General features: G+C 45.8%; 1 protein-coding gene across 16 annotated transcripts in view; it reads left to right on the top strand.

Moving 5' to 3' along the window:
* RNF216 (ring finger protein 216) overlaps positions 1–14,773 on the top strand; it is a 122,407-nt gene that overhangs the window by 57,146 nt on the left and 50,488 nt on the right. The window contains exon 15 of one of the 16 annotated variants that reach the window (XM_036315238.1): positions 88–2,643. The exons of the other annotated variants lie outside the window; for them this stretch is intronic. Coding sequence (XP_036171131.1) covers positions 88–150 — 63 coding nt within the window. The 3' untranslated portion in view covers positions 151–2,643. Of the gene's footprint in view, positions 1–87; positions 2,644–14,773 lie in introns of those variants that run through there. 16 annotated transcript variants of the gene reach the window in all.

The raw sequence follows: 14,773 nt of genomic DNA, 5'->3' as shown, positions 1-14,773 counted from the left end.
CGTTCAAACCCTGTTATGAGGAACTGCACGGAACCTGCCCATTGCCCTAGATTGTGGGCATTTGGGTCTCTCCATTTGTAATTGCAGATGCTGGACTTAAAAAGGGTCCCTGGAGATCACGTAGCCCAGACACCTCCAGTGGGCAGATGAAGGAAGAGGTTCATGCCAGGTTCAGAAGCTTGAAGAAACCCTCAAACTTCCATCTTCCGGTTACATGTCTGTTTCCTCAGTGGTCCAGTAATGTAGTTTGACTCAGTCAGTGGTGAGTCACAGAATCCTTGACAATAGAAATACATTTTTTAATTGGTGGGTTTGTGTGTCAGTCAACCAGGTCTTTAGAAAGTATCTACGGGGGTGGGCAAAAGTAGGTTAGTAATAAATAATACCTGTACTCACTGTAAACCTACTTTTGCCCACTGCTGTCTTCTGTGTCGTGTTCCATGTAAAATCCATGGGTCCTGTAGGTGATGTAAACAGATACTCAGAGTCAGTATGGGAGCAAGTAGGAAGCAGACACTTAGCTCTTTGGACAGCACTTGGCTACAGAGCTCCTGCCTCATGCAACCTGCGGGGAAACCAGGGTCCCCGCTCAACATGGACTGAGTGGCAGCACAGATGTCATTTCAGCCGGAGCCCCATGCCCTAGCTAGTTTTGCTCAGTGGTTAAAGTGTCGCCCATGGACTGAAGGGTCAGAGGCACGTCCCTTGATTGCAGGCTCAATCCCTGGCCCTGGTTTAGGCACATGCAGGAGACAAGCAATTGATGTGTCTCTCTCACATTGAAGTTTCTCCCTCTCTCTTCCACTCTCTCTAAACAAAGAAAAAAAGACAGAAAGAAAACAAAAAAACAGGAGCCCCGTGGTCACTCACCCGGATCTCTTCTCCAGGCCTCTGCCTGATCCGTCAGGACCCACTGCTGTCCTGAAGAGAGCAGCATCTCAGACTCAGCCAAGAACTGTGCCCCCTCTTTTTGCCTGGCTCCCTTGAAGCTTTTTCTGTAAAAAACAGATTTGTTGCTTAAACTTACCTTGATTCTAACTGCATGTCTGATCTCCTAGCAGATGTTGGAACTCAACCAAGCACATTCCTAAGGGAAAAACCATGTCCAAGAATCTTGCTGATCTGGAAATTTGGGAGGAAAGTAGGATTTCCAAGGTTAAATTTTATTGCCCAGATAGTGCTGGTGGTCAGAATGGATTCTGAGCTCATTGGCTCAGAATCAAGAGTTAACTCAGAAGTCATTCCTGAAAGAGAATATCACTTGAGTAATAGTGGCGGAAACCACCTCAGTATGAATGATTCAATATTACATTCCTAGACCTTGTTGGAAACTGTAAGACTAGTTTAAAACTTTACTGTTCCAGCAAATAAAGTGATTGAGTAGGCAGTTGTCAAATGGGAAGTGTACACAGTTCTTCTTTAGCAGATTCTTTCTAAATTCTTTTTTCTCAATAGCGTAAAACTGACTAGCTTATTAATCTGTCAAAGATCTAATTGGTATATTTTCCCCTGGTACTTTTCAAGACCTTCACTGCCCTTGGAATAAACAGAATGCCCAAAAGAATTTGTCTCCACTGTGCACCTCACACATTCTTTCCTTGTGAAAACCTTGGAAACTGTTTTTTTTTGTCAGCAGCAGCACATAAATTTTGTCTTATAAAACAATTATTTACTCTTGTTCATAATAATTTTTATAAGGCTAATTTCTTGAGCAAATAGCATTTCCTTCTGGGATGGAGTCTCCTTCCTCATCCATCATTGTCTCTGCATGCCAGTGACCAGCTAGCGACATCAGCCTGATTGCTTCCTAATTTGGTCACAGTATGCTGCAGGCGGTCTTGCCTAATTTAGAAAAAACACAAACACTGGGATTAACTTTGATACAGCAAAGGGGAATTTCCTCTTATCAAAAGACCTACAGTTTGCCTCTTACTTCCTCTAAAAAGAGGAAGTGACACTTGAGAGGTTAGAGCTCAATAGCCCCAAGTTCCCTCTTTAAGCCTGCTTCTTCCTGCCGGCCTCTTCCCAGCTACTTCCTGCTTTCTTTCCTCATCCTTCTGAATGCCTCTCAACATTTAGGGTTTATTCATAGGGAGTTTTAAGCAATGAGCATTTATCAACAGGGAACAGGTTAAATACAGCCATACAATGGCAGCACAGATTTTCTATAAAGAGTAAGATAGTAAATATTTTAGGCTTTTCAGACTTTGTAGTCTCTGCCACGGCTACTCAGCTCTGCCTTTGTAGCTCATAAGTACTGTAGACGATCTGGGAACAAATGAGCATGGCTGTGATCCATGAAGATGATAGTATATTTACAGAACTGGCAGCAGCAGGCCAGATCTGGCCCATGAGCTCTAGTTTGCCAACCCCTGGCACACACCATAGCATTAAAAAGAATGACATAGGTCCAGTTATGCCAGCATGGAGCTGTTTCCAAGATGTAGTAAGTGACAGAAGCGAGGTGCAGCACAGTGAGTATATAGTGTGCTTCTGTTTGGGTCTCAAATGGGGAGGAGGAGGAGGAGGAGATGTGAGCTGACTTGTGCATCCAACCTGTGTGGAAGGGTAGATAAGAGATTGGCTGCAGGGAATTGCTGTGGGGAAGGGAGGCTCATGGAGGGTTGTGTGCGTGTTACTTTTTCAATTTAAGAAATTGCATCCATTTTCATCAGCCCAGGTCATCTCTGACTTTTAAAGTAAAACGATTTTATTTTGTATTGTTTAAGAGAACGTGAAAAGAAAGACATGTGACTTTAAAAATGTGCTTGTATAATTTCAAGCCCATAGTCATTTCTCCTGGGTCCTGTGGCGCTGGCTGCCTTACCACCCTCAGAAGGAATGCCTTGCCGCAGGTGGTAGGCGAGAGATGCCTGTGGCGAGTGGAAAGCTGGATCAGCAGCCCTGCCTTCTCGCTGGCCTTTCTGCGGGAGCCCCGCCCACAGCACACACTCAGCTGCTGGGTGTGTGTGCAGGCAGCGAGAAAGAAAACCTTGGCCCAGAAGTCAGCCCCTTGGGAATAAACAGCTTTCCGTAATTGTGATTCAGGACTGCTTCCAACTGCTTCCTTTTCCCACAGAGACTATTTCTGACTAACAAGTAAGGAGGGTTCTGATTCAGCCGAGCATTGCGATGACCGTTTTTAAAGCGTCTGCCTTTGGGTTGTGAAAGCAGCAGATAGTTGTTGCTTTCCTGGTGTGTACACAGTTCACGTTCGGTATGTGAAGGACACGTGAAAGGGTTAGTAGCAAGCCCTTCTCTCTGCAGAAGTTGATGTGGATATGAACAGCTTAAGAGTGACGGATGCCTATCGGCCTTGTTGCTTCATAGTACCCTCCCCCATCGTCCAAGCAGATACTTTTCAAATAGCCATGCTGATCCTTTCCTAGGCATGGTCTGCAGGCTTATTTGCTGTTGCTGTGCCAAGCTCCGTGTAGGAATGTCAGATAGTGTACCTTTTGGAACCCCTCCCCCTTGGAAACACACTGGCGAGGGGATTTGCAGAGTAATGAAAGCATTTAGAACAGCATAGTCTTCGTCTCTCCCGCTAAAGGAGTGCCTGGCTGCCACACCCAGGGCTGTTCTGCACCACTCGCCTCAACTTTCCTGGAAAAGCAGTGAGGACGTATAGTTCTGCTGCACAAGCGGGCATTGCCTTTTATAAGAGAAGTCATTTAAGACATCACAAATACGTTTGAAAGATACTGGTGTAGTTTCCTCTGACCTCAGTTTCATATACTAGTAACTCCAGCACTGGACACAGCACAGACTCACTCCCTGCCAGGTGGCCAGAGACACATGTCCACTCCAGGAGAGAGAGGAAGCCGTCCTGCTTGATCAAGGACACGATGAAGTTGTGCTTTGCCATACATATTGCCCCTAAGGTGCTTTCTAGCGCGCGCTTTCTCTCTTTCTCTCTCTCAGACACACATACACACCCGCCATAGCTCTCTCCATTACTGCTTTTAACCTTGAAACCTCTGTTGTACATTTATGCATTCATCCTGGTCCTACTCTTGAATTATTAATGGGCCTGGAGCAATCCAGCCAGAACACTGACATTACTAATTATTGCTTCTGACTGCGAAGTAAGGAGCCGGGAGTGAAGTGGGTCAGGACACAGTGTCGTAACAATAAAATACTGCTCTCGGCCACATTGCTTGGTGTCTGCTCTTTTTGTTCCGGGTGGAGGTGGGCCTTCACCAGAGACCTACCCGGCAGCAGAGCCCCTGCTGGCAGGAGAGGTGTTCTGCTTCCCATCAGTCACTCCAGGCCCCAGTCGGTGAGCAGGGTGCGAGAAGGGGATTCGCTTCTATCAGAACTTACAGACATCCAGAATCCCATTTCTGGCAGAGCAAGCCCTGGGAAAACAGGGCCTTTGCGGTGGTTGTGGGAGCCAAAAGGAGCCGGCAGGGAAAGTGGCTGGGGGACTGCACTCGGCTGTGCTCTGCTGTGTGCTAGAATCGGCCCTTCACCTCCAGGTCTGAGTCTGCTCATCTGTTAGTTGAGTCCCTCATGCCCTCAAGTCCCAACTCCATGGCCAGCGGGTACGAATATGATAGACAGGGGTTGGCATGCCAGTGTGAGCTGGTGTGATGGTTTCTGTGAGAGAGAAGGGCAGCACTTCCTCCCACGGCCTAAGTTGTGTGTGCTGCAGGGAGAGAATTTCATTCTGCTGTAGCCATTGATAAATCTCAGACCATTAATGTTACCTGGGAAACCTTAGGGAAAATCTGAGCTTCTGAGGAATACAGCCCTCCTAGAGAAACGGGAAGTAGAGAGGGATTTTAAAGATTTGAGTAAAATAAAATATAGCTGAACTCTGCACACATGGGTTACCTGCACACATAACCACTTTCTTGAACTGTGAGTATCTAAATTATTTTACTCATGTCTACCATCCTGGATTACAACCCTGAAACTACATTTCTTATGCTCTAGAATTTTACTTGTGGAAAACCAAAGAGAAAAGGAAAACTACTTTGAAGTAATTTTTTTTTAATTGTTGAAAAGCAGGAAAGACCGTTTTGAGAGCACATAAAGCTTAGCTGCTTCTTGAAAAGAAAACAGCTTTGTGAAAGACGAATTATTGATCACTCGAAAACAGCATCCAGGGGTTTCTAGGTGCCCTGCCTCCCGCTCTTGAGATGTTTTTTTTTCTGTTGCTTGCTTTTTTTTTTTTTTTTTTTTAATACTACACATGTGGCCAGAGTAGAGAGTGTGAGTCATGGTTCTCAAAACTGAAAGTAAACCCTGTCACTTTTCCCATGTCCCCGCCACCAGCAGGACACTGAAGGCTGTGTGGGTGGGGCGGCGTTCTGTGAGGGGCACTGAGCAGCCCGGCCCAACGCCCTCCTTCCTCGGGGCTCAGGGCTCTCCGCGGGTGCCACGTGCACTGGTGGTGGAGCGTCCTACAGGGCATTCATTCTGTCTTACAGCCTTGACTTCCGGCTCTTTCACAGAAGAAGCATAGTGCCCCAAAGATTCCCCCGATCCACTTAACCCCTAGAGTGCCGGCGAGCTCCTCCTGTCTTTCGCCAAAAGTGCCGGGAGCGCTATCAAAGCTTCGAAATGTCCAGTTCTAAGTCTGCTTTTATTAGTGATGATGATATTGCTAAATATGTCCGTGTAGTAAAGGTTTCCTTAAGTTTTTGAATATGTAACTTCATTTACTTGCGATTCATAATTTTTTTCCTAAACTGCTGTAAAATCAGCAAAAATGCCTTGGCAATTTTAGCATAGTTCCTAGGATATTGGTTGGCACTCAAAGGGTTAAGGAAACAAGGGTAATTTCCTTTATTCCATTCTATGAAAGCTTGGGACAGTGGGTGCGGTGTGAGCTTTTGGCTCCTTGCATATAAATGTAGACGATTTTCTTTTAAATATGTCTGTTTTTTTGAAATGAAACAAACCTGCAAAAGGAAGGCTTAAAACGAGAAGGGAGCTATCACTCTTTTATACCTGTTAGTAGTTCTTAGTGTGTACATGGATCTTTTTTCTTTCACTGGTGTCAACAGAGATTTAAGAAGAAAAAGAAACCCAATGACTCCAGGATGGAAATCCAGATTTTAGCATTCTACTTCATTTACTGTCTACTTACATATTTTATAGCTTTTTACTCTACTCCTCTCAATTTAAAAATAATTGAAACCCTAACTGGATTGGCTCAGTGGATAGAGCGTTGGCCTGCAGAGTGAAGGGTCCCAGGTTCGATTCGGGTCAAGGGCATGTACCTTGGTTGCGGTCACATCCCCAGCAGGAGGTGTGCAGGAGGCAGCTGATCGAAGTTTCTCTCCCATCAGTGTTCCTAATTCTCTATCCCTCTCCCTTCCTCTCTGTAAAAAATCAATAAAATATATATTTTTAAAAATAAATAAATAAAATAAAAATAATTGAAAGAAGCTCAATGTAGTGGCGCACGCCTGTAGTCCCAGCTACTTGGGAGACTGAAGCAGGAGGATCACTTGAGCCCAGGAGTTCTGGGCTGTAGTGCGCTTGGCTGATCTTGTGTCCGCACTAAATTCAGCATCAATATGGTCACCTCCCGAGTGTGGGGAACCACCAGGTTGCCTGAGAAGGGTGAACCAGCCCAGGTTGAAAATGGAGCAGATGAAAAATAATTAAAAGCAGGCTAATCAGTGCTAAAAATTCCTTTCCATTTTGCTCATTTCTGTGCTTTTAACAGCAAAATGAAAGCCTGGTGTCCTTGCTGCCCAGTGATCGGAATTCAGACTTGAATCATATGATAGATACCCTGTGACTGTTCCAGGAGAGCTTGGCAGAGCTTCGTGTGGTGTTTCAGATAGTAAAACGCTATCACTCACTTGAATGGAAGTGCGCCTCCGTCTGCTAGACGGAGAGTGGTGTGTCAGGGTCTCTATAATCGTGTAGATGTGAGTGAAAAGTCAGTAAGCAGAAACTTTGATATTGAAATAAGTGGTTTAAGTTTTCTCATGGAACAGAATCAGTACACAGAACACAAAGACTTTGTTCGTTGAGCAGATTCGTTCCTCTGATTTTTTTACTGCTCCAGTCAGTCACATCTTTAGTTTCATGTCCAAAACCCCCAGGATTTAACATCAAATGTAAGTAAAATTGTCAAAACAGCTAGGTTGTTTTTTTTTCTGATAGAAAACAGAAGAAAGAGTATGAAAGGATTTTAATTGTGGTATGACAGTAGAATTTTAAGCAAAACCTGTGTGATCTAATCAAGTCATTCAGTCTCTTAGTAGCTTGGTTTCCTCATCTGTGAAATGGGTATAATGATACCTATCTATGCAGGAAGGCATGGGTCCTTGAAAATGTGGGTGAGTTCTCTATGTCTCTCTCCCCTGGGGCTTGGGGATAAACAAAAGGTTAAGGTTTGCCTTGTTCTTGATCCCTCCTCATTTGGGCATTTAGTTTCTCTACCTTGGTTTTCTCCTCTGGCGGAAGCTCTGCTGATCTCAGATCTCGCAAGGGACAAAGGGGCTTATCACAGACTTTTGGACCTAGAAGAAATGTAAGATATTGTTTAGATCCACAGGTATCAATATGAAAATCCTTTGTCCAGAAATTAGATATGAGTACTTTGGTTTCTAAAAACTCTACTTGTTTTCTTAATTTCTAGGTTTTGTTTTGAATCTGGTATTCCTGACAGATACATGGTAATGAATCCAATTGGAATAATCAGGGCTTCTGCTTTTGATTTAAGATCTTCTATAGGTGAACTTCATCACCACAAATAGCACTGCCTGGAAAAGCTTTGTTGACAGGTCTTCCAAACCGGGCAGCCTTAGCTCAGACTTCTACAACAGATTGCCATAGACTGGCTGCTTGAACAACAAACATTTATTTCTCACAGTCTGGAGTCGGGGAAGTCCAAGATCCAGGCGCAGGCAGATTTGTTTCTGGGGAGCCTCCCCCGCCCCGCCCCCGGCTCCTGGTTTGCACATGGTCTTCTTCCCTCTGTTTCCTCATGTGGCAGTGAGCAGAGAGAGCTTATAATGAGTCCCATTCATGAAGTCCCTGCCTCCTATTACCACCACATTGGGGGTTTAGCATTTAAACCTAGGACTTTTTCGGAGACACAGACATTCAGTTCATAACACCAGCTCGTATGTATTTTAAGAAATAGTTGACAATTATAGTTCTAACAGAGCCTTGCAATTTAGACAAATACTTAGGGCCCATTGTAGGTGACTTGTGTGCATTGCGGCAGCCTTTCCTGAAAGCACTGATGGAGCCAATAGCATTTCATCAGACTCTAATCTACTTGTTTTGTGACCTTCAGCAGATCATTTACTCTGACTGCCTATCGGAAAAATGGACTTGCTAATTCCTGGTCCAGCTCCTGTTCATGGTTCTGTGCGGCGGGGGGCTCTCTGACTTGGTTAGAGAGCATGAGGCAGCAACTCTATTTCCGAAATGGACGGAAGATCGGGGACTTTCCCTCCAAGACACAGTGTGTTAGGTGACCATTCTCTAATGGTTGGCTATTAAAGAGAGATTATCCCCAGAAGATGAACAAAGGGACAGCAGAAGCACAGGACTTCCAACGGGAACCGGAGGGGTGGGGATCAGGGAGAGGCTGGCTACGTGGAGACCATTATCACTGGGTGAATAATGTGGAGCCTGGGCGTGAAGATGCTTATCGAGGCGCATTTCTGCAGCTCGGTGTGCACTGAGATTGCATCTGCATTCTTTCTGCCTGTTTGTACAGTGTGTGCTTCACTGAATTTTTTACATAGTTTTCTACAAGATCAGTACTTAGAATACATTATACTGCTGTAAATGTAAAGAATTCACATTTTGAAAATGTTTTGCTTTTGTCTAAGCCTTCTTAACATACATATTTAATTACGAGGTATGAGGATTAATGGGGCTTTGAATATTGAAAGCTCTTTTTCCCGAGATTAATCTGATTTAATTACTCCTGAGGTAGATGTTTGCAGCCTTGGTGACTTGCCATTTGGATGTGACTGTGAGACGAGGGGCTAAACCATGACTTCAGGTTCAGCCTTTGGCTTTTTACTTCCCTCTCCCTCCTCCCCTGTCCTCTCCTATTTTCAGCTCATCACTTTGTCCTTTTGGTTGGGGAGGACTTTGTCTTCTGAGGTTTATCTTGTGTTTTCAAAGTAGTAGTGGTTGGTGTGCATCCCTTAGCATCCAGGAAAACGAGGCAACAGAAAGATTCTAGAGCAGTGGTTCCCAAACTTTTTTGGCCTACCGCCCCCTTTCCAGAAAAAATATTACTCAGCGCCCCCTGGAAATTAATTTTTTTAAAATTTTAATAGCAATTAAACAGAAAGATATATGCATTAATGTTTCTACCTTTTTCTTAAAATATAGTAAAGAAAGGTGTAAATTAGAAACATTGAAGTTTGAAATTATGAAACTATTTATTGAACTCAGAATAGAAAGGTAATACAAAAAAAGTTAAAACAAATGCACCTGTGGCCATCACCGCCCCCCTGGATCGCTGCAGCGCCCACCAGGGGGCGGTAGCGCCCACTTTGGGAATCACTGTTCTAGAGCCTGGAAAATCCTCTCACACCCTGAGTCCTTCGATCCTGGTGCCCCGTGTGGAGCGTAGGAAAAGGCACAGGCCCACAAAAGGGCCCAGAAACCAGACCCGGCCGGTGGGAGTCCACCTCTCCTCACATTAGTCACGTTTATCCTGTAGTTCTGAAGGCGGAGGGCAAGGAGCTTGTGGGCAAAGAGGAGGTGACTGTTCAGGTTCACGGTGCTCCTTCCATCTCAGCTGCTGTGCCAGCAGAGCCACCCCTGTGTCCACACAGCTGCAGTGGATGGCGATCGTGGGGAGCTTCCCAGGTTCCTACAGCCCAAGCCCAGCGACTCACTGCTCCCCTCTTTCTGTAGGAGTCTGGCTTGTCAGTCAGTGTGGAAGGTCCAGCCAGTGGCAGAGGTGGTCTGGTGGAGGGGAAACAGAGGTGTGGCCAGCAGAAGCTGCTTCCTGGGTGCAGCTCGCCATCAGCAGTCCCTGTGCCCTTGCCCACGCCCGCCTGTTGATGGGGAGCAGCGGCAGACTGCCTAGCAGGTCTCACTTTCTCTCCAGGGGAGATGAGTCAGTGTTTGCTGACCTGTCCTTTAGCCACCTCAAAAAAAAGTGAGGCCTGTCACTTGATACGCTGAATGGGTGTTCCCTACACAAGGAAAGGTTCTCTTTTCCCTTCCTGTTTCTGAGGGGCCACTGGAAGTATCCCCTCCCTCCCCTGCTACTCAGCAGCCAGGGCACAGGCACTCGGGCCTGAGTGGAACGGGGGATGTACAGGACCCCCGGGATAATCTTCACTGCCGCTGACATGTCCAGGCGTGTGTTTCCAGAAACCACAGGGAGCCTCGGACAGCAGGAGTGTGGCTGGTGCTTCCTGGAGCAAGTCAGAGATAACAAAATCGGGCAGTAGTTTGCACCTCAGGATTTATTTTTCTTTTTATAATGCAGGGTGCAGCTTAGGAAGCCCAGCTAATGGAAACTCATATTCAGCCATCAAAGATCAGTGCCCGCTACTGACCAGGTAGAATTGCTTTTGGGCCCCTTATTCTTCACACATCACCGTCTACTGTTATCCAGCCCTTAAGTCAGCCATGGCTAGCTGTCTTACCCTATGTACCTTGTCATAGCATAATGTTACCATAATTCTTTAAACAAAACTACCCCATCGCCATCCAGAATGAAACTGGAAAATCCTGTCTCTTGTTTGACTCTGATAATGGCCAGAGCAACCAAACTGTAAACTGCTCAGCTCATCCTGAGCTTGTTACGATTTTATCCCAAGACACTGATCTAACTTCCACCCCCTCTGTTAGTAATTGTCCGACTCATTGGTCATCTGCTGCTGTGCCAAGCACTTTAAAACTGTTCCCCACCCTCGGAGTAACCCTGAAAGGGGCAGCAGCATTCTCCCCATTTTACCAGATGGGGCGCTGGGGCTCAGGGCTTACTCCCGTTTACACACCTGCGAATTGCAGGGCCAGAATTGGAAAGTTCTAGTGAAATAGTTGAGATCACAATGCCCGTGTGCCTCTGGCACCTACCTCAGGGTGTAGCGAAGAGTGTGACAGCACTGCCTGTCTCTCTGTCACTGCTGCCATTTATTGTGCACATACATTTTCTCATTTCTCTTTAAAGAAACCCTCCCGGGTACTTGTTTTCCCCATTTTCATTGATGAGGAAGCAGAGGGCAGGACTTGCTCAGGGTCACACAGATCCCTCTGGCCTCCTGGCCCCTGCTCCTTCCACCATGTGGTGCTGCAACTTTAGCTCATGGTCCTGCATTTATTTGGTTTTTAATCCTCACCTGAGGATATGTTTTTCATTGATTTTAGAGAAAGAGGAAGGAAGTGGGAAAGAGAAGAAAGAAATATCCATGTGAGAGAGAAACATCAATCAGTTGCCTCCCATACACGCCCCGACCAAGGATCAAACCCATAATCTAGGTATGTGCCCTGACTGGGAATTGAACCCACAATCCTTCGTTGCACGGGACAATAAACACCCCACCAACGGAGCCACACCTGCCAGGGCCGGGCATTTGGTTTTTGCCATGTGATTGTAATCATTCCATGTGGATAATATTGTGCCCTGTGTATTTGTTTTTTGCTTAGCATGACGTAAGTGCCTTCTGCCTTCTTTTTTTAATCCTCACCAGTGGATATTTTCTCCATTGATTTCTAGAAAGAATGGGGGGGGGGGGGGAGATTGATTGGTTGCCTCCTGCATGTGCCCCTACCAGGGCTGAGGAACCTGCAACAGAGGTATGTGCCCTTGACCGGGAATTGAATCCGTGACCCTTCGGTCCGCTGGCTGATGCTCTAACCACTGAGCAACAGGGCTACATTCTTACATGGTTTGCAAACCTGTCATGCATGGCTGTCATTCCATCAAACACATGTGCTTTGATTGACTTACATGTACCCCTGAGTTGGAAATATAGGGTGTTGTCCATTTTTGCTGCTGCGAATAATGTAATGCATGGCCTTGTACATCAAGGCTTTTCTTTTGTAGAATTTTATTCCTGAGGATAGATCCCTATAGTAGGACTCTGGGGTCCAAGATAATCAGGTTGTTTTTTTTAAGAATCTCAAAACAATTCCAAATTTCTTTCTGAAGGGTTTCACATGGTTATCCTTCCTCCAGTACATGCCCATTTTTTTTAAAAGGAAAAGTGCTGTCTGTTCTTGAGCCCCAAGCTGAACAGTATCCTGTGCTGCATGGCTGCCCTTCCAGAGGGACGTTGACACCTGTGCAGGACTGCTTTGCAATGATTCCAAAGGAACAAAACAAATAGGAATTTTTGCAATTCCGACTTGAGCAAAAACAAATGTGGGCCAGACATAGGTACAGAACCTGACAGCTTGGCAATTTAGAAAAGGGGAACCAGGTGAACACAGTTTGTCCTGGAGCATGGCACCCACCATGCTCTCACAGTTGTCCTTCGCCAGCTGGACAGTTATGCTGGCGTTTCAAGTACAACTATTTCTTTTTCTTCCATCACCATTTATCCCCTCTTACCCTCCTTACCCCCCCCCCCCCATCAAGTGCTGGCATTTTTTTTTTTTATATATATATATTTTTTTTAATGATTTCAGAAAGGAAGGGAGAGGGAGAGAGAGAAACATCAATGATGCAGAGAGAATCATGGATCAGCTGCCTCCTGCACACCCTACACTGGGGATGGAGCCCGCAACCTGGGCATGTACCGTGACCTGGAATCGAACCGTGACCTCCTGGTTCATAGTTTGACACTCAACCATTGAGCCACACCAGCCGGCCAGGCATTTCTTGATTAGCTCTGCCATGAGGAGAGCAGCTGGAGTGTGAGAAAGAACCCAAACAAAAGGACGTGCTGTGAGGCCACCATTGGGAGCATATGTGCACGAGTTCCGTCAAGGCTGCTGTTGGCTCGGAGTTTGTCACCTTTGGTCGCTGTTGTAGCTCTTGAGAAGACCCCTGGGGCCACCACCCTTTGAGGCTACACAAATTCTGTCTCAGCTTTGAGCTTGCTTTTGAGCTTGATCTTTTGCCTTCCTGTTCTGGGTCGGGTTTTTTTGTTTGTAAAATCGGGATTGAGGAGTGGTGTTGATTGGACACTTTGATCTAAGTATTATAAGCTGACCAGGTAAGTGTGACCAGTGAGGCTTGGCCAACCTGCCAGACAGAAAACTGACCCAAGTTGAAGTCTGGGCCTCGTCGTGGACATTTGTAAGTGAGAACAGAGAAAGGGTCCTGACATGGTTGGTCAGGCTGCTTGGTGGTGAGGCCCTGCCTGACCCTGAGGCTCTGAGAAAACCCTGGAATAAACTCGAGAGAGTGGGTCCCGGGACAGGGCTCGTGGTTTTCTTCCCAGAAGCTGAGAAGCTGTTGGAGACATGGTAATCCAGTCATTTCTCTGTAGCTATACGATGTGACACTTGTTCAAAGCCAAAGATGGCTTTTTCCCCCCCTAAAATACTCTAGATCAGCGATTCTCAACCTGTGGGTCGAGACCCCTTTGGCGGTCCAACGACCCTTTCACAGGGGTCGCCTAAGACCATCCTGAATATCAGGTATTTACATGATTCATAACAGTAGCAACATTACAGTTATGAAGTAGCAACGAAAATAATTTTATGGTTGGGTCACAACATGAGGAACTGTATTTAAAGGGCCAGAAGGTTGAGAACCACTGCTCTAGATAAATGATGGAAGATAAAACAGGATTAGAATTTAGATTCTGGCCCCAGATAATAGATTTCCTGACAGGAAAGAGGTTTCTACATTAGGCATGGTAACAAGAAATACTTGAGTGCTGGTAATGGCTGAGTTGTCTCTTCAATTGCCTCTGAGCAACAGCACACAACTCTGGTACAATCTGGATTTTATAGCAAGAAAATGCTATATTTTCTTGGTCTAGTGAGAAGCTAACAGTTACAGCAGGCAGCCAGCAGAGGGCCCCAGTGCCTCACAAATGCAGTAAGTCTAGAATCTGGCTTTGTTGGGATGCTTGCCAGTTCACAAGCAAGCCCACACCCCAGTGCTTATCTCTGAACTGAGAGGCAACTCCAGCACCTCTGAGATCAAGACAGGATTCAGGTAGAAGGTAGACAATTGCAGTTAGTAACAGAAGAACATTTGCAGAACCTGGTGACTGATCGTCATGTGTGGTCTTGCGTTGAGGGTGGGGCATGGGGCTGTGTGCCATTGTATGTAAAAGAGGAACCCACTGGCCTCTACAGGAATTGGGAAAAGAACAAGAAACTGTTTATCCAACTCCTTGACATTCCAGTATACCCTTACCCTGACTTTTACTGGGAATTGATTCAGTCAGTAGCCCTAATGGTCTCAGCATAGATGATCTCCCCCTGAGCAACACTCCTAAGATGATGGACAGTAAATACCAGAACAGGGGTAAGCTGTTGGCTCTTTACCCCCAGTATTAGCAACTGAGTGGCCAAATTCCAGACTGATTTTTTTTTTTATTTTGTTTTGTGTGTTTTTTTGTTTGTTTAAAGCAGCCGTGGGCAAACTACGGCCGGCGGGCCTGGCCGTTTGAAATGAATAAAACTAAAAAAAAAAAAAAAAAAAAGACCGTACCCTTTTATGTAATGATGTTTACTTTGAATTTATATTAGTTCACACAAACACTCCATCCATGCTTTTGTTCCGGCCCTCCGGTCCAGTTTAAGAACCCATTGTGGCCCTCGAGTCAAAAAGTTTGCCCACCCCTGGTTTAAAGTATTACATGTCTTCTCCCCGCACCCCCCCCCATCGACCCCTCCCTGACCACTCCAC

The sequence above is a fragment of the Myotis myotis genome, unplaced genomic scaffold (genome assembly GCF_014108235.1).
Source record: "Myotis myotis isolate mMyoMyo1 unplaced genomic scaffold, mMyoMyo1.p scaffold_m19_p_6, whole genome shotgun sequence".
Taxonomy (NCBI): Eukaryota; Metazoa; Chordata; class Mammalia; order Chiroptera; family Vespertilionidae; genus Myotis; species Myotis myotis.
The sequence above is the reverse complement of the archived record's forward strand: the minus strand, read 5'-3'. Positions and strand labels throughout refer to the sequence as shown.